Source organism: Oncorhynchus nerka, linkage group LG6 (genome assembly GCF_034236695.1).
Source record: "Oncorhynchus nerka isolate Pitt River linkage group LG6, Oner_Uvic_2.0, whole genome shotgun sequence".
NCBI classification, from domain to species: Eukaryota; Metazoa; Chordata; class Actinopteri; order Salmoniformes; family Salmonidae; genus Oncorhynchus; species Oncorhynchus nerka.
In genome coordinates, this window is record NC_088401.1 from 34,472,232 (window position 1) to 34,490,768 (window position 18,537).

The window sequence follows — 18,537 nt, forward strand, 5'->3', positions numbered from 1 at the left end:
ACGATTATTCAACAATGTAGGAAATAGTAAAAGAAAAACCCTTGAATGAGTAGGTGTGTCCAAACATTTGACTGGTACTGTACAGTATGATGATATTGTGGCATGATGCTCGGAGAGGCCATGTTGTCCACTGTCTCAAGGATAAGAAAAATGACACAATACATCCAAGGTGAAAGGACAGTGAAAGACTGACAGGAAAGGTGGGAGGGGAGAGTGTGCTAGAATAGCAGTAGGTCGGATTCAAACCACTAGACCAGTAGACCATGTAAGTCAAAATATGTAATGAAGTTGTCCACTGTCACTAACCTGTTCGTCACTAACCTGTTCCCTGAGCCTCTCCTGGTGGCCCATGATGGCCGAGGCGTGGTGAGGGTACTTCTGCTTCAGGTGCTCCAGGAAGGCTTCCCTCTTTTTGTCCATGTCTGAGGGCTGCATGGCCAGGATCTCTTGTGAGCTGCGCGCCCCCCCTAACGTGTGCCTGCGGGGGACGGTGCGGCTGCCGTTGCCTTTGGGGTCCTGGGCCCGGGTGGGGGTCCCATTCGGGGGACCCTGCCTGCTGCTCAGCTGCTCAGAGTCCTCAGGGGAGGTCACCTTTAGGTTGCTTTTGGTTTGCTCTGGAGAGAGAGGGAAAGGGTTCGGGTGAATATACAGGTACAGGATCACTATTCCATTGGTGTGTGTGCAGAGTTTCTCCTTGCACAAAAAGGGGCTTTAGGTGGAGGGTGTGGCGGTGGGCGGGGTAGTGGGCGTTTTGCATGTATGGCCCGCCCAAAATTTTCTACACAGGAAAACACAGTGTGTGTGTGTGTCCTTAGGTGCATAGTTAAACTTTGAAGGCACACATGACTATAAAACTATAGTCTGAGTCAGAGACCTAACCACAAACACCAGTGGACCAGCCAGACTGGGAAAGATCCAGTCTCTGTGCTCTAACTTAATTACTACATAATCATAATGACATTTTCCCAAACCAAAAGGGAAAGAGACCAGGGAAAAGGGAATGGGTGCAGATACACACAACCTGTAAAAAACATTATCAGGGGACTACTGAATGATCCCACTGTAGCCATTGAGACATTATGGCTATTATGAAATGTCAGTCTAGACATAAAAGAATGCATCTACAGATCAGACCTGGGTTCAAATACTATTTGAAATCATGTAAAATGCTTTATCTGGGCTTGATTGAGCTTGCCTGGGGCAATGGAACCAATAGAATAGTTTCAAAATGGCAAACCCCACCCATTTGGCACTCCAGGTAGGCTAAAGTAAACGCTAAAAGTGTTTAAAATATTTGAAGTAGTATTTGAACCCAGGTTTGCCAGAGATACTGGCGCTAAATCGATAAACCTACTGCCTTTGGTAAAACCTACACACCTACTGTATCTAAACCAGGGACTGGATGATGTGTTCTAGTCAAGCTTAAACTCTGCCCCATGACATCACAGGGTACTCTCCGATGTCATTTATCATTGATCTATTGTGCAGGTTATTTACCTTACAGTAAACCCTCGGGCGATACTTTCAAAATGAACCCGAACGGACATGTATTAACATAAACAAGGGAGAGCAGTGATCTTGTTTGGTATACTCGGTTCTATTTCCGATTCTCCAACTGAAAAGAGCATCAGTTCTCTCCTGAATGATAGCTCCCAAAAAATAGTCGCTTGTTAGGCATCCAAGAACACCATGAGCGGCATTGTGATGTTACCTAATCATTTATCTGAGAGAATGTTCTATAAATTTAGACAAAGGAAAAAACCTTTGCATGAAGCATCATCAAATCATAAAGTGGGATATTGATATTTTCCAGGATAGGAACATCCTTATAACAATTCAGTACTGCAGACTAGTCCCAAAATAGCACCCTATTCCCTAGATAGTGCACTACCCTGGTCAAAAGTAGTGCACTATAAAGGAAATAGGATGGCATTTAGGATGCAGCCCACCTCATCACACATTGTTTATCTCAGTGATCTGAACTTCAGATTGAATATGACAAAAATAACATCAGTGATGAAAACATTAAACTGAAGCAGCTGTTCACTTTAAACTCTCCTCACTTTCAAAAGCCTGGACAAACGTTCAAAATCTGTCTGGGAGAGAGAGAATGTTATCCAGAGAATCTGTTTATATATACAGACGGTTGGGAAATGGCATCCTCACAGTGAACAGAAGTCGCTGACTAAAGCCATTCGTAACGTCAACGTCAGTGTTTTCAGGAGGAAATGGCATTCCTTCCATTAACATCCTTTAGGATGTTTTAATAACTTATTCACGGCAGCCATCTTGACTTGGAATAACATCATTCTCTCGACTGTCAACTTTGATACAACATGAAATTACAGCAAAAACAGAAACTGTATGTCTAATGAAAAACAAATATTGTAACTCCATTCAACTCCGTTACAACAAATTCATTTATACTTTTAACTACCCATTACAGTATATCTACATGATCTTCAATCTTAAAATACTAAAGGGAGAATGAGAAGCATTTCCTTCCGTTCAACAGTCTTTCATCTTGTCATAAATCAATCCCCTGGGACTGAGCCTAAACACTACAGATCAATGGGGGAAACATTTTGGCTCAGGCTGGGCAGTGGTTGCATCCGAAATGATACCATATATATATATATATACACTCTTTCTAGTGCACTACTTTTGAATACTACTTCACTACTTTTTATAGTGCACTATATAGGATGCCATTTGGGACGCATCCAGTGTGCTTCCGACAGTCAGGGGCTTGCGGTGAGACTGAAAGCTATCCCATGGATCCGCGTGCTGACACATACTCTTCTAACCCCGAGCCGCAACTCTTCCAGGCTGTTGGTTCTGCGTAGGGCTGGGGCATGAAGCACAGGTGAGGAGGAGGAGGAGAGGAAGAGGGGAGCGGTGGAGTGTGAAAACACAGGGAGAGAGTAGTGAAGCAGGTCTGATCTGTTGCCTTGTTTTCTCTCGACGGCAGGTACAGCCATGACGTGTGCCTTTCAAAGGCTAATGGTGAAAAATAAGGGTCTGTCTATGGCTAGAGATGTTACTTCAGGATTTGTCTCTCTCTAGGTCAAGCACGGCGGAGGAGATTAATGAAGTGGGCATTTCAACAGATGGTTTTCACTGCTTCCCGGTTTAAAGGAGAAATCTGGGATTGGTACATCAACAAAATAACGTGTCAAGGCGTTGTTGAATCCCAGGTTGCCGCTTTTTAAGTGGAAAAATTGACCTTTGTTTTTTCAATGAGGAAATTCTTAGACAGCATTGTAAAGTGGTGCTTGATCGGTTTAATGTGAATACAAGCAAAACCATTCTTTTCTGTACATCTGTTCATAGAGACTAGAGACGGGAGATACTTCAGGCTTTTACAAATGGGGCCACATCGCGTAGGCGTTGCAAAGGCCGCATGTTTTGAGATGTTGGGAGTGCACGAGAAAGCTTTCCTCCTACCAGCTCTCTCAACAATGTCTACCATCTCCAAGCTGTGGCAAGTCATGTGAAAAGCGTCCAACAACCGTGTTTCCATTCCTGCTGTCTTATGTGTCCTAACTCTCCAAATAAAAGTACATGGGTGTGACTCCAACGTGACATTCACTCCGCTTTGCACCCACACAGAAGTGTTTTCAGTCACATGGTGTTTTGGTCTGTAAACCACTGTCACCCAGTGTGAACACATAAAGATAGTGAACTGACAACATGAATAGGAAACGTATTCACATGGAGATTTCCACCGACACAACGAACAGTCAACTCTGTCTAGACCAAGACTGAAAAACAGCCTCTATCTCTAGGCCATCAGACTGTTGAACAGCCATCGCTAGCCAGTGCCCAGTACTCTGCCCTGAACCTTGAGACTAATGCCCCATGTATTTAGAGACATTGAATGATGGTCACCTCATATTCTGTTTATATACTGTTGTTTACTCACTGTGTATGTATGTACTGTGTTCTCAACATAGCTCAATATACCTGCTACTGAACATACCATTTTCTTTTCCAAATTAAATCATGTGTATACAGACCACATATTTATATTCTGGATTCTCACACATGCTCACTCTAATATACACGACATGACCAAAACTATGTGGATACATGTTTCACTGGAACTAATGGGCCTCGCCCGAACCATGAAAAACAGCCCCAGACTACAATTCCTCCTCCACCAAACATTACAGTTGGCACTATGCATTGGGGCAGGTAGCGATCTCCTGGCATCCCCCAAACCCATCATTCCAGAGAACGCTTTTCCACTGCTCCAGGGGCAACTCTAGCAGGACAGAAATTTGACGAACTGACTTGTTGGAAAGGTGGCATCCTATGACGGTGCCACGTTGAAAGTCAATGAGCTCTTCAGTAAGGCCATTCTACAGACAATGTTTGTCCATGGAGATTGCATGGCTGTGTGCTCGATTCTATAACCCTGTCAGCAACGGGTGTGGCTGAAATCATTTGAAGGGGGTATCCACATACTTGTATACATACTGTAATTACATTCTGGATTCTCACACATGCTCACTCTAATATATCTACATAGATAGTTATTTTTTGATTTCTTGTTTAGATTTTTTATATATATATTTTTATTTATATTGCATTTGCAAAAAAAGAATTCGCTGCACCTGCTATAACACCTTTAAATCTGTGTACATGACCAATACACGTTGATTCAAGATCAGTTAACCACTGTGAATGGGTGTAATGTAGCTAGGAACATAGCAGCAAGCACTGCCACAGGACAGCTAATGAAAGATATCCCGCCACCCTAACACCTCCTGTAGTTAAGTGTTGCCGCATGGCTGACGTACTTACGGGCCTATTTTTAACCCTCAAACAATTTCTAACTGACTAAGCTACTGTATGCATCAGAAACGTTCAAATCAGCCACTTCCCTGCAGATTCTCTTTCAGTTTCAGGTTCCTTACCTTCCACAAGACTTGAACATTCTCGAATAGAATAGAATACCTCGTCCTCTTCTATCTCTTCAGTTCCTCCTCTCCCTTCTTCCATTTGAACCCAGGAGTAACAAACTGGGTGTGAGGAAAACGGGTTAGCAGAAATAGAGGAACAACACGGGCTACTGTTGACTTCCAAATAGTTCCAAACTGTCGACTTCCAGACAAGCCTCACATGAAAAAGGGGCTTGAGATCCACCCAGAGCCAGAAAGGTGACCAGTAGGGATTTAGGAAACAAACAACATTCCAGGACACAGGACGAACAGCAAGCACCGCTTCTCTGCCTCAGGCCAACTACCAACTGACTGACTGCCTGCCTGAGGTTGTGTAAGGTTTGGTGTGTGTGCATTTGTATGTTAGAGGGAGAGAGTAAACATGTGTGTAAGTTGCCTCCTCTGATATCGTTCCAGTTAGAGAGTGGGCCCCAGACCAACAGGTGTCTGACCCACTCTCACTCACTCACACACGCACGTGCCCGTACACGCGCGCACGCGCACGCACACACACACACACACACACACACACACACACACACACACACACACACACACACACACACACACACACACACACACACACACACACACACACACACACACACACACACACACACACACACACCGCACTCTCTGGTCTTTGTTGCCAGTAAGCCGTTTCTCCTGATCTGACCTCATAGGGAGCCCTCACAGAGACAGGCTTGTGTCCAAAGTACTGCACTCTAAAGGGAATAGGGTGCCATTTAGAAGCAACCAGCCATGTGTCATAACCTACTTCTGGAATATAGCTAGTTTATATTCATCACACAAGGCTCTCAACTTATCTTTGCTCAGCGGCTTATTAAGTCATCAGCTGCCATGAAAGTTGTTTTGTGAGTAACTTATGCATAGCATAACAAAAGCTGACCTGCTCTATCATAAGGGTTATGTAAATCAAAAATAACCATCACATAAATCTCCATATTTATATTTGTCAAAATGTGTGACTGTACTTTTGACTTGAAACATATGTTTGCTGTACTGTACATGACTGCAAATATATGCCAGACATGTTGGGACTCTCTGCGTGTCGAACAGGAACCGATTACGGGTTCGTTGTCTGACATTTTGTATTTCCTCCTCAGTTTCAACATCTTTACAGCAAACGTGAAGACATCGATGCACAGTTTGCGGGCCATGTAATTGAAAGTGGAGGGGTCAGCACATGACCAAACATAGTTGAGTCAGAAGAGACATAATGTCATAAGGTCTCCATAAACATATGGAGAGAAGTGGAACTCCCCCCCACTTACCCCCCCCCCCCCCCAGACAACCACCAAACCATTGACCCGGAATCCCTACAGCCTAGTGTAAACATGGCATGCCGCTACCCCTGAACCAGTCAGTTTTCGCTTCTTAAATTCCAAACACTCAACCAACCTGTCTCTCTACTCTTCCTCTGAACAAATAGACGGATAAAAAAACATTACCCAGCAAGAGGTGGCGAAATATACAGACAGGTTCCGAATCCCCATAGTATATAATGTACATTGGTACCTATCACCTAAACCACCCAAACAATCAGTTTCCGCTACTTCCCCCAAAAAGAAAACCTGCCCTATAACCCTACATTATACTCACTCTCTCAAAGGCCCTAGTGTGAACACCCAGATGGGAAATGACCTTGTATCCCGAGAGGTAACAAAAGGGGAATGTGTCGATATGGAATCTAAAGAATTTCCTCTCTCCCATTTGCCAGTTTTAAGTAAATGATAGTCTTGGTCAAAAGATGACATGCAACATTTCTGCTGGGTGACACTGTGGGACTTGTTAAGGGTAAGGTCCTTTGCGTTGTTGTCTCCCCTTACTCAATGTTCATCTGGTCCCAAATGGCACCATGCTCTCTATAATGTGCACTGTTTGACCAGGGCCCATAGGGCCCCCGGTTAAAAGTAGTGAACTATATAGGGAATATGGTGCCATTTGGGACACATGCTTAGTCATTTACGGAGGAATGTGCAAACAACAGCAAAGTCCACACAGTGCATAACTACGACCACAACAGTCTACAGACATGTACTCTCCCCTGTTGATATGGGGAGAAACAATAGCCATTCTTCTGTGTTGAAAATGTTCAGCGTAAGAGCTGGAATATCAGATGTGGTCATTTCGAAAACCCAATCCGAAGGTACATATGTGGATGTTTTTCTATATACCCTTTGGATGAGAATTCTGTTGGAGACCTCCCTCTGATGGACACATGCACGCTAGTGTGCTCGCCCACACGTGATCCATACGGGCCATGTTTCACTCCCTTGCCTGTTGCAATAGACTCACTCCCTTAGCACATAAAGGTTCATTGTATTCTCGGGAGTCGTATGAGTCCAGACCATCTGATTCATGCCATGTCCTTCGCTGGAATTCGTTGCCTTCCTCATACTCATCAGCTGCCTGTAAAATGTGCTCTGCCAACCCGCCAGGGCTGAACAAGATGAACAAGATGGGCAGTAGGCTATGCGTGTGTCCCAAATGACACTCTATTCCCTGCATATTGCACCACTTTTTTTTGCAAAAAGGCTTTGATGAAAAGTAGTGCACTATATAGGGAATAGGGTGCCATTTGGCCGTGTCTAGACTTGACAGTTCATGCAGCTTTTGTATTCTGATCATGGAGTTCTGATCACGTCATGTGTCTCCACTTACATATACCGTGTCCACATTGTGTCCGGATTCCCTTTTCATGCGCTATATTACAATGCCAGTATGCATTCTGTAAATGGTGGAACAGGCTAAATCTGATTATAACACTGATTATAACAACAACTTGATGGCAGTACCAACTACTGTAGCTAACAAGCCAGCTAACTTCTGTAACTAGCCAGCTTGCTAGCAAAGCTAAAGGGATTGCATAAATTTAGCCAAACAATTATAATTATTTTCTAAATAAGCTAGCTGGCTAGCATTTATGAAGCCAGCAAAAACATTCCTCAATGTGGTCTTCGTATTCTGATAGCAGAAGTTACATGCAATTGTCTAGTGTAGACAGCCTCAGAGACACAGACACAGTTTTACAGAGGAAGCTGATTGCTGATCTATCATGATATTTTCCATGTTGGTCCTGTCAGCTCAGTGAAAAGCACCTATAAATACGAGACGTATGTGGCAGGGTCTACAGACAATCACGGATTACAAAAAGAAAACCAGCCCCGTCGCGGACATCGAAGTCTTGCTTCCAGACAAATTAAACAACTTATTTTCTTGCTTTGAGGACAATACAGTGCCACTGACACGGCCCGCTACCAAAGCCTGTGGGCTCTCCTTCTCTGTGGCCAACGTGAGTAAAACATTTCAACTTGTTAACCCCCACAAGACTGCCGGCCCAGACGGCATCCCTAGCCGTCAGAGCATGCGCAGACCAGCTGGCTGGTGTGTTTACGGACATATTCAATCAATCCCTATCCCAGTCTTCTGTCCCCACATGCTTCAAGAGGGCCACCATTGTTCCTGTACCCAAGAAGGCAAAGAAAACTGAACTAAATGATTACCGCCCCGTAGCACTCACTTCTGTCATCATGTAGTGCTTTGAGAGAATAGTCAAGGATCATATCACCTCCACCCTACCTGATACCCTAGACCCACTCCAATTTGCTTACCGCCCCAATAGGTCCACAGACGATGCAATCGCCATTAAACTGCACACTGCCCTATCTCATCTGGACAAGAGGAATACCTATGTGAGAATGCTGTTCATCGACTACAGCTCAGCATTTAACATCATAGTACCCTCCAAACTCATTCTGTGCAACTGGGTCCTGGACTTCCTGACGGGTCGCCCCCAGGTGGTGAAGGTAGGAAACAACATCTCCACACCGCTGATCCTCAACACTGGGGCCCCACAAGGGTGCGTGCTCAGCCCCCTCCTGTACTCTGTTCACCCATGACTGCGTGGCTATGCACGCCTCCAACTCAATCATCAAGTTTGTAGACAACACTACAGTGCTAGGCTTGATTATCTACAATGACGAGACGGCCTAAAGGGAGGAGGTGAGGGCCCTCGGAGTATGGTGTCAGGAAAATAACCTCTCACTCAACGTGGAATTCAGGAAACAGCAGAGGGAGCACCCCCCTATCCTCATCGATGGGACAGAAGTGGAGAAGGTGGAAAGTTTTAAGTTCCTCGGTGTACACATCACTGACAAACTGAAATGTTCCACCCACACAGACAGCGTGGTGAAGAAGGCGCAACAGCCTGGTACGGCAACTGCAAGGCTCTCCAGAGGGTAGTGCAGTCTGCACAACGCTTCACCAGGGGCGAACTACCTGCCCTCCAGGACACCTACAGCACCCGATGTCACAGGAAGGCCAAAAAGATACTCAAGTACAACAACCACCCGGGCCACTGCCTGTTCACACCACTACCATCCAGAAGGCGAGGTCAGTACAGGTGCATCAAAGCTGGGACTGAGAGACTGAAAAACAGCTTCTATCTCAAGGCCATCAGACTGTTAAATAGCCATCACTAACATAGTGAGGCTGCTGCTAACATACAGACTCAAAACTATGGCCACTTTAATAAATGGATTCAATAAAGGTATCACAAGTCACTTTAAATAACGGCACTTTAATAATGTTTACTTATCCTACATTACTCATCTCATATGTATATACTGTTCTATACCATCTACTGCATCTTGCCTATGCCGCACGGCCATCGCTCATCCATATATTTATATGTACATATTCATATTCATCCCTTTACATTTGCGTGTATAAGGTAGTCGTCGTGAATTTGTTAGCTTACTTGTTATATATAACTGCACTGTCGGAACTAGAAGCACAAGCATTTCGCTACACTAGCAGTAACATCTGCTAACCATGTGTATGTGATCAATAAAATAACATTTGATTTGATTTGAGTTTCCCCCCCAAAAAGGACTTTATTACAGACAGAAATACTCCTCAGTTTCATCAGCTGTCCGGGTGGCTTTCAACTTGTTGCCAAAGAAAACCGTATCCAGTCACAATGTTATCCAATCATGTGGGAGCTGTCCTCTCACTTCTAGTACTGGACAGGCTAATCCCTCCCCTCATCATCTCTACTCTGTTTTGATTAATGACGGTCCAGTAGTTGGCACCTCCCACTGATCTCATTAGAACTCCTATTGACTTCATTCGCAGATGAACGTCCTCTTACCCCTCATCACTCTATGACTGAAGATAAAACCCCTCCTAACTTTGAGACCAAAGATTTTTTTTAAAACTCCTAACTTTAAGACTGAAGTTAAACAATCACTCCTAACTTTAAGACTCAATTTACAATGCTATTACAACACTATTACGTTATATGAGGCTATAATGCTAAATAGCTGATATCGTCTCCTGTGGCCTCCATGTGTGCCTACTAAGACGCATCTTGAATAATCAATGATGCAAGTATCCAGAACTGGTGGGAGGCCAGATTGTTGACATTCTGCCTTTAACACCCCCCCCTCCCCTCCCTCCCTCTCTTGCCCTTCCTTTGTCTCCAGTGTGTGTTTACGTGACGCATGTTTTTGGCAACCCAATGGACAGTTTGTGCTAAACACTGGTGGGGGTCTGAATGGAGCCATGGCTGTGCTATCGCCCTCTCATTAGCTGTATAATCCCAAACCTCCACCACACAGATAACCACATTTCATCTCCTCTCTGACTGTATCTGCAGTCTTCTTAAAACATAGCCGAGCCAGAACAGCCCATGGGGGCAGGAGGCCTGGAGCCTCTCCAGCTTGATGTACAAGTACACCTCCTGGACAGGAAACTAGTCTGAGACACATGTACCAGTCTCCAAATAGGGTAGCTAGAAACAAAAGCTAATTCATTAGCACAATGGAGGAGTCCAGAACCCCAAAAGTGGCCCCTCGGGATAAATGAGGCTTTTTACACAACTGCAATTAAGACTCTTTTTCCTGGAGACAGGTTTGGAGTTTCTCTTAGGCTATGGGGTAAGAGAGGCTTTCTCCTTGAAATTGTGGTTATAAATACGCACGCACGCACGCACACACAAACACACACACACACACACACACACACACACTCTCTCTCTTAATAATACTAGTGATTCACACCATTTTAGCAAAGGGCCTGACTGTCCTACAAGTGTGGGAAGCAGACACCCAGCCCTTCAGCCAAAACAAAATGCAACACTCCAAAACATGCTGGGTCAAAATCAACCCAGTTTAGGTTATTTTGTAACCCAGCGCTGGGTAAATATTGGACAGAACACCACCTGGGTTATTTTGACCCAGCCAGTTTGGTTGAGTGAATAATGTTGGATTGTTGGAGAGAGAGTAAATGTCGTTCCTGTTTAACATGTTAAGTTCACATACGGCAAACTTCATTTTTTCCTTCATTTATTTGTTGCATTTGACACATTCTTCTAGAATATTAAGATGATTTATTACATGTTATAATAAATTATACCACCTTATTGTATCCCAACAACAGGATTTACATAGGCTTTTAGGGAATTCATACACTTTTCTCGGCCTCATTGAAACTGTTCAACCTTAACATGTGATAACTATACAAGAGAACAGATAAACAGGAATGACACCAAGGGTGGCAAAAAAAATCACTATCTGGAAGCCACGACCCTACTACTACTCCTCCAGTCTTCTGATCTGACCTGCTGGTTCATATGTCAATCCTCCAGCATCAACAACCCAACCTTTCTATTTAAAAAAAAGAAAGAAAACAACCCAAATAAGTGACCCAATGGCTGCAACCCAGCATTCTTTTTCTGAGTGTAAGTATTGCAATTCTACATTAAGATGACTGATTGGGAGAACACATCCCTGAAGGACCAGAGTTTTCTGTCCTCGAGAGCCTTCAATAAACAGACATAGACATGGCAGCCAACCTGGACAGGCATGCTGCCAAAAGATAGGAGCCTGATATGATATGAACCACTGTGGCAGCCAGACTGTCTGTCTGTCTGTGCGTGTGTGCGTGCATGCATGTGTGCATGTGAGAGAGAGAGAGAGAAAGAGAGAGAGAGATACAAAGATGGTTGAGAATAAGTATATAACTAATAGAGTTCTCTGTAAGTGAAAAATAAATATGAACAAAAAGCTATGACACCAATGGCCCCCCATATGCCAGTGAGGCATTTCAACTAAATGAACTATGCATTTGACTAGATTTTATTGCTGGTCTAATTCCAAATGGAATTGCTCATTTTGAGCAGGCAAACACTTGTGTTTGTTTGACTCGAGTGCAAACTCAATATCCTCCCATTAGAACAGGCGGTGAGTTTCAATAAAGTCGCACAAACAAGTTCTATTTCCTCTTTGGCAGCAGGGCGCTGGCCAATAAGCCCTGATTCTCTGTCTTTATGAAAGCAGATCATATTTTTTGGCCTGATTCAAAAGATGGTGATTCAGCTAAAACGAAGGAAACAAATCACTCCAAAAATCACATCGTCACAAATCACTTTCGTAGATTGGAATTTGTCCTCTCATGCACCACCCGCAACTCCCTCCCTCCCTCTCGCTCTCTCTCTCTCTCTCTCTCTCTCTCTCTCTCTCTCTCTCCCTCCCTCCCACTCCACATCCTCCTCCCTTTCCTGCAATTCAAGTTTGGAGACAAACAAGGAGCCCAAACAACTCTAATGTTGGCTCTGTCAGTACTAATAAATGCTCCCTGATGGCTTAGTGGAAGACTAGAACCAACAGACAGCTCTCTCTGTTAATGCCTAGCTTCACCGATCACCATCTATACACAGTGTTTGTCTGCTGCACGCTGACACAATGTACTGCTGCGGGTGAAGATCCGGGGTGAAGACCTTGGATCAGCTTCCCCTCCCTCGATCCTAACCTTAACCATCAGTTGGGGAAATGCAAAACTGACCAAATATCAGCATCTAAGGGCATCATCAGCATACACACATGGACATATGAAGTTGACACATACTATACTGTACAATCACTTGCAGACCGCATGTTCTACAGCAGGGGGTGCTGTTTGCTACACTCTAATACAGTTTTTTTTAATTGCTTTGGTACTATTTTTACAAGTATGTGGTGAAATGTCACAACTCCTAGTACAAAACTCAAAACAGATCATCAAAAAGGCTGTTTATTCACAACTTTAAGCACATTTCAATTGACTAAGTACAACACACAAAACCACACGGTAACTTCTTCACCAAACCCAATCAGTCTTTCATCTAGAAATAGCTTTCATATAAAGTAATTGCCTTTCACAATGCAATGCTCACAATACTTTTCATATGATTCTCTTCTCGTTTGTTTAAATACATTTGACCATCATTTAATCCAAAGGCGATTAATCACTTAACCATTTGGTAAACCTATATATTTTTTAACTGGTTTGTCTACTATATATGGATTTTGAGAACTACAGAAATGTAATGTGTGCTTGTAAAGTATAAAGATCTAAATTACATGACTACTCGTTATTGCTAATTGATTTCACATAGTGGTAACCACAATTTGTCACCATATAAAAGGTTGTGTGTGAACACTTGCAATTTATTTCAACATGGAGCAGGATAGACAGCAAGGGAGAGGAAGACATGGAGCAGGACAGACAGCAAGGGAGAGGAAGACATGGAGCAGGACAGACAGCAAGGGAGAGGAAGAAATCAAAGATATTGTGGGCATGGGCCCTGTCAAAGAGATGGGCATGGGCCCTGTCAAAGAGGTGGGCATGGGCCCTGTCAAAGAGATGGGCATGGGCCCTGTCAAAGAGGAGGGCATGGGCCCCATCAAAGAGGTGGGCATGGGCCCTGTCAAAGAGGTGGGCATGGGCCCTGTCAAAGAGGTGGGCATGGGCCCTGTCAAAGAGGTGGGCATGGGCCCTGTCAAAGAGGTGGGCATGGGCCCTGTCAAAGAGGTGGGCATGGGCCCTGTCAAAGAGGTGGGCATGGGCCCTGTCAAAGAGGTGGGCATGGGCCCTGTCAAAGAGGTGGGCATGGGCCCTGTCAAAGAGATGGGCATGGGCCCTGTCAAAGAGGTGGGCATGTGCCCTGTCAAAGAGATGGGCATGGGCCCTGTCAAAGAGGTGGGCATGGGCCCTGTCAAAGAGATGGGCATGGGCCCTGTCAAAGAGATGGGCATGGGCCCTGTCAAAGAGATGGGCATGGGCCCTGTCAAAGAGATGGGCATGGGCCCTGTCAAAGAGATGGGCATGGGCCCTGTCAAAGAGATGGGCATGGGCCCTGTCAAAGAGGTGGGCATGGGCCCTGTCAAAGCGATGGGCATGGGCCCTGTCAAAGAGGTGGGCATGGGCCCTGTCAAAGAGGTGGGCATGGGCCCTGTCAAAGAGGTGGGCATGGGTCCTGTCAAAGAGATGGGCATGGGCCCTGTCAAAGAGGTGGGCATGGACCCCGTCAAAGAGGTGGGCATGGGCCCTGTCAAAGAGATGGGCATGGGCCCTGTCAAAGAGGTGGGCATGGGCCCTGTCAAAGAGGTGGGAATGGACCCCGTCAAAGAGGTGGGCATGGACCCTGTCAAAGAGGTGGTGGGCATGGGCCCTGTCAAATAGGTGCGAATGGACCTCGTCAAAGAGGTGGGCATGGGCCCCGTCAAAGAGGTGCGAATGGACCTCGTCAAAGAGGTGGGCATGGGCACCGTCAAAGAGGTGGGAATGGACCCTGTCAAAGAGGTGGGCATGGGCCCCGTCAAAGAGGTGGGCATGGGCCCCGTCAAAGAGGTGGGCATGGACCCCGTCAAAGAGGTGGGAATGGACCCTGTCAAAGAGGTGGGCATGGGCCCCGTCAAAGAGGTGGGAATGGACCCCGTCAAAGAGGTGGGAATGGACCCTGTCAAAGAGGTGGTGGGCATGGGCCCTGTCAAATAGGTGCGAATGGACCTCGTCAAAGAGGTGGGCATGGGCCCCGTCAAAGAGCCAGCCTCCAGTATTTATGCTGCATTAGTTTATGTGTCGGGGGGCTAGGGTCAGTTTGTTATATCTGGAGTACTTCTCCTGTCCTATTCGGTGTCCTGTGTGAATCTAAGTGTGCGTTCTCTAATTCTCTCCTTCTCTCTTTCTTTCTCTCTCTCGGAGGACCTGAGCCCTAGGACCATGTCCCAGGACTACCTGACATGATGACTCCTTGCTGTCCCCAGTCCACCTGGCCATGCTGCTGCTCCAGTTTCAACTGTTCTGCCTTACTATTATTCAACCATGCTGGTCATTTATGAACATTTGAACATCTTGGCCACGTTCTGTTATAATCTCCACACGGCACAGCCAGAAGAGGACTGGCCACCCCACATATGCTCTCTCTAATTCTCTCTTTCTTTCTCTCTCTCTCGGAGGACCTGAGCCCTAGGACCGTGCCCAGGACTACCTGACATGATGACTCCTTGCTGTCCCCAGTCCACCTGACTGTGCTGCTGCTCCAGTTTCAACTGTTCTGCCTTATTATTATTCGACCATGCTGGTCATTTATGAACATTTGAACATCTTGGTCATGTTCTGTTATAATCTCTACCCGGCACAGCCAGAAGAGGACTGGCCACCCCACATAGCCTGGTTCCTCTCTAGGTTTCTTCCTAGGTTTTGGCCTTTCTAGGGAGTTTTTCCTAGCCACCGTGCTTTTACACCTGCATTGTTTGCTGTTTGGGGTTTTAGGCTGGGTTTCTGTACAGCACTTTGAGATATCAGCTGATGTACGAAGGGCTATATAAATAAATTTGATTTGATTTGATTTGATTTGATTTGAAAGAGGTGCGAATGGACCTCGTCAAAGAGGTGGGCATGGGCACCGTCAAAGAGGTGGGAATGGACCCTGTCAAAGAGGTGGGCATGGGCCCCGTCAAAGAGGTGGGCATGGGCCCTGTCAAAGAGGTGGGCATGGACCCCGTCAAAGAGGTGGGTATGGACCCTGTCAAAGAGGTGGGCATGGGCCCTGTCAAATAGGTGCGAATGGACCATGTCAAAGAGGTGCGAATGGACCCTGTCAAAGAGGTGGGCATGGACCCCGTCAAAGAGGTGGGCATGGGCCCCGTCAAAGAGGTGCGAATGGACCTCATCAAAGAGGTGGGCATGGACCCCGTCAAAGAGGTGCGAATGGACCTCGTCAAAGAGGTGGGCATGGGCCCCGTCAAAGAGGTGGACATCAGAGAGAGGGAGTCAGACGGCAGGGAACTGTTGCGTCTAATGTAGTCCGGGCCATCGTCGTTGACCATGTGGTAAACAGAGGTCTTGGCAGAGACCGCAAGATTAGTTCACCCCAATCTGAAAAGCTCAACTGTCAATTTGATCATGAGAACATTTTTGTCAAGAAAACCAATAAGTCGGCAGGATGTGCACCATGCTTTACCATTACATTTACAGTAAATCACATATTGCAACGCATGTAAATTCACAAAACATATTATAGTATTCTTACAGTATGATGATCTATTGACAGTATACTCTGTTCTACCCACCATGGTGGTGGCCGTGTGCTGACCGGCCAGCAGGAGGGGGCAGTGGTGGAAATGGTGAGAGTCAGGAATTGCATACGTCTGTTTGAAATAAGCAGGCCATTGAGGAGAACGATGACACCTTTAACCAATGTGGCACCCATCAGTCTGCCAACAATCGCCTGCCTTTTGAAGAGGCACCAGATATCTATGAAACACTTACCTGGTGCCTTTTGAGAGAAACAACGACCGGATAAAACAACTACAGGCCGAGTATGTTCAGGTACAGCACTATATACTGTATTACTGTTACTAATATCATATTGGACCGAAACTGTAAAAATAACTACCCAAAATATATTTTTAGAGGGTGATTGTTATGCAGGTGAGTGAGGACCCAACAGCGATTCAACAGAAACAGAGTCTTTTAATGTCCAAACAGGGAAAACATAAATCCTCAATCTTTACAGGAGATGTCCAAACAGGGAAAACATAAATCCTCTATCTTTGCAGGAGAGTCCTCCTTCTAGTAGTAGAGGAGAATTGCAGGGCTAGCGGCAACAGACTGCAGGTCCCTCTGGGTAGGCGCGGGCCGTAGAGGACAGAGACACCTGCTCACACGCAGCATCTGATGAAGAGGCAGATTACGACAGGACGGAACAAGGGCAAAGCAAACAAGAATCCGACAAGGACAGAAGCAGAAACAGAGAGAGAAATAGAGACTTAATCAGAGGGCAAAAGAGGAGACAGGTGTGAGAGAGTAAACGAGGTCGTTAGGAGAATGGGGAACAGCTGGGAGCAGGAACGGAACGATAGAGAGAGAGAGAGATAGTAACCTAATACGACCAGCAGGGGGAAACGAAGAGAAGAGAAAGCACAGGGACAAGACATAACATGACAGTACCCCCCCACTCACCGAGCGCCTCCTGGCGCACTCGAGGAGGAAACCTGGCGGCAACGGAGGAAATCATCGATCAGCAGTGGTGGAAATGGTGAGAGTCAGGAATTGCATACGTCTGTTTGAAATAAGCAGGCCATTGAGGAGAACGATGACACCTTTAACCAATGTGGCACCCATCAGTCTGCCAACAATCGCCTGCCTTTTGAAGAGGCACCAGATATCTATGAAACACTTACCTGGTGCCTTTTGAGAGAAACAACGACCGGATAAAACAACTACAGGCCGAGTATGTTCAGGTACAGCACTATATACTGTATTACTGTTACTAATATCATATTGGACCGAAACTGTAAAAATAACTACCCAAAATATATTTTTAGAGGGTGATTGTTATGCAGGTGAGTGAGGACCCAACAGCGATTCAACAGAAACAGAGTCTTTTAATGTCCAAACAGGGAAAACATAAATCCTCAATCTTTACAGGAGATGTCCAAACAGGGAAAACATAAATCCTCTATCTTTGCAGGAGAGTCCTCCTTCTAGTAGTAGAGGAGAATTGCAGGGCTAGCGGCAACAGACTGCAGGTCCCTCTGGGTAGGCGCGGGCCGTAGAGGACAGAGACACCTGCTCACACGCAACATCTGATGAAGAGGCAGATTACGACAGGACGGAACAAGGGCAAAGCAAACAAGAATCCGACAAGGACAGAAGCAGAAACAGAGAGAGAAATAGAGACTTAATCAGAGGGCAAAAGAGGAGACAGGTGTGAGAGAGTAAACGAGGTCGTTAGGAGAATGGGGAACAGCTGGGAGCAGGAACGGAACGATAGAGAGAGAGAGATAGTAACCTAATACGACCAGCAGGGGGAAACGAAGAGAAGAGAAAGCACAGGGACAAGACATAACATGACAGTACCCCCCCACTCACCGAGCGCCTCCTGGCGCACTCGAGGAGGAAACCTGGCGGCAACGGAGGAAATCATCGATCAGCGAACGGTCCAGCACGTCCCGAGATGGAACCCAACTCCTCTCCTCAGGACCGTAACCCTCCCAATCCACTAGGTACTGATGACCACGGCCCCGAGGACGCATGTCCATAATCTTCCGGACCCTGTAGATAGGTGCGCCCTCGACAAGGACGGGGGACGAACGGGGGTGCGAAGAAAAGGCTTGACACAGGAGACATGGAAGACCGGGTGGACGCGACGAAGATGTCGCGGAAGAAGAAGTCGCACTGCGACAGGATTAACGACCTGAGAAATACGGAACGGACCAATGAACCGCGGGGTCAACTT

At 45.9% G+C, this 18,537-nt stretch overlaps 1 protein-coding gene across 1 annotated transcript in view; it reads right to left on the minus strand.

Annotated features, from left to right (window-relative positions):
- The window catches only part of LOC115130400 (sickle tail protein homolog), a 185,546-nt gene that overhangs the window by 75,723 nt on the left and 91,286 nt on the right, over nucleotides 1–18,537 (minus strand). Inside the window, 1 exon segment of the mRNA XM_029661513.2 lies at nucleotides 322–614. Coding sequence (XP_029517373.2) covers nucleotides 322–614 — 293 coding nt within the window.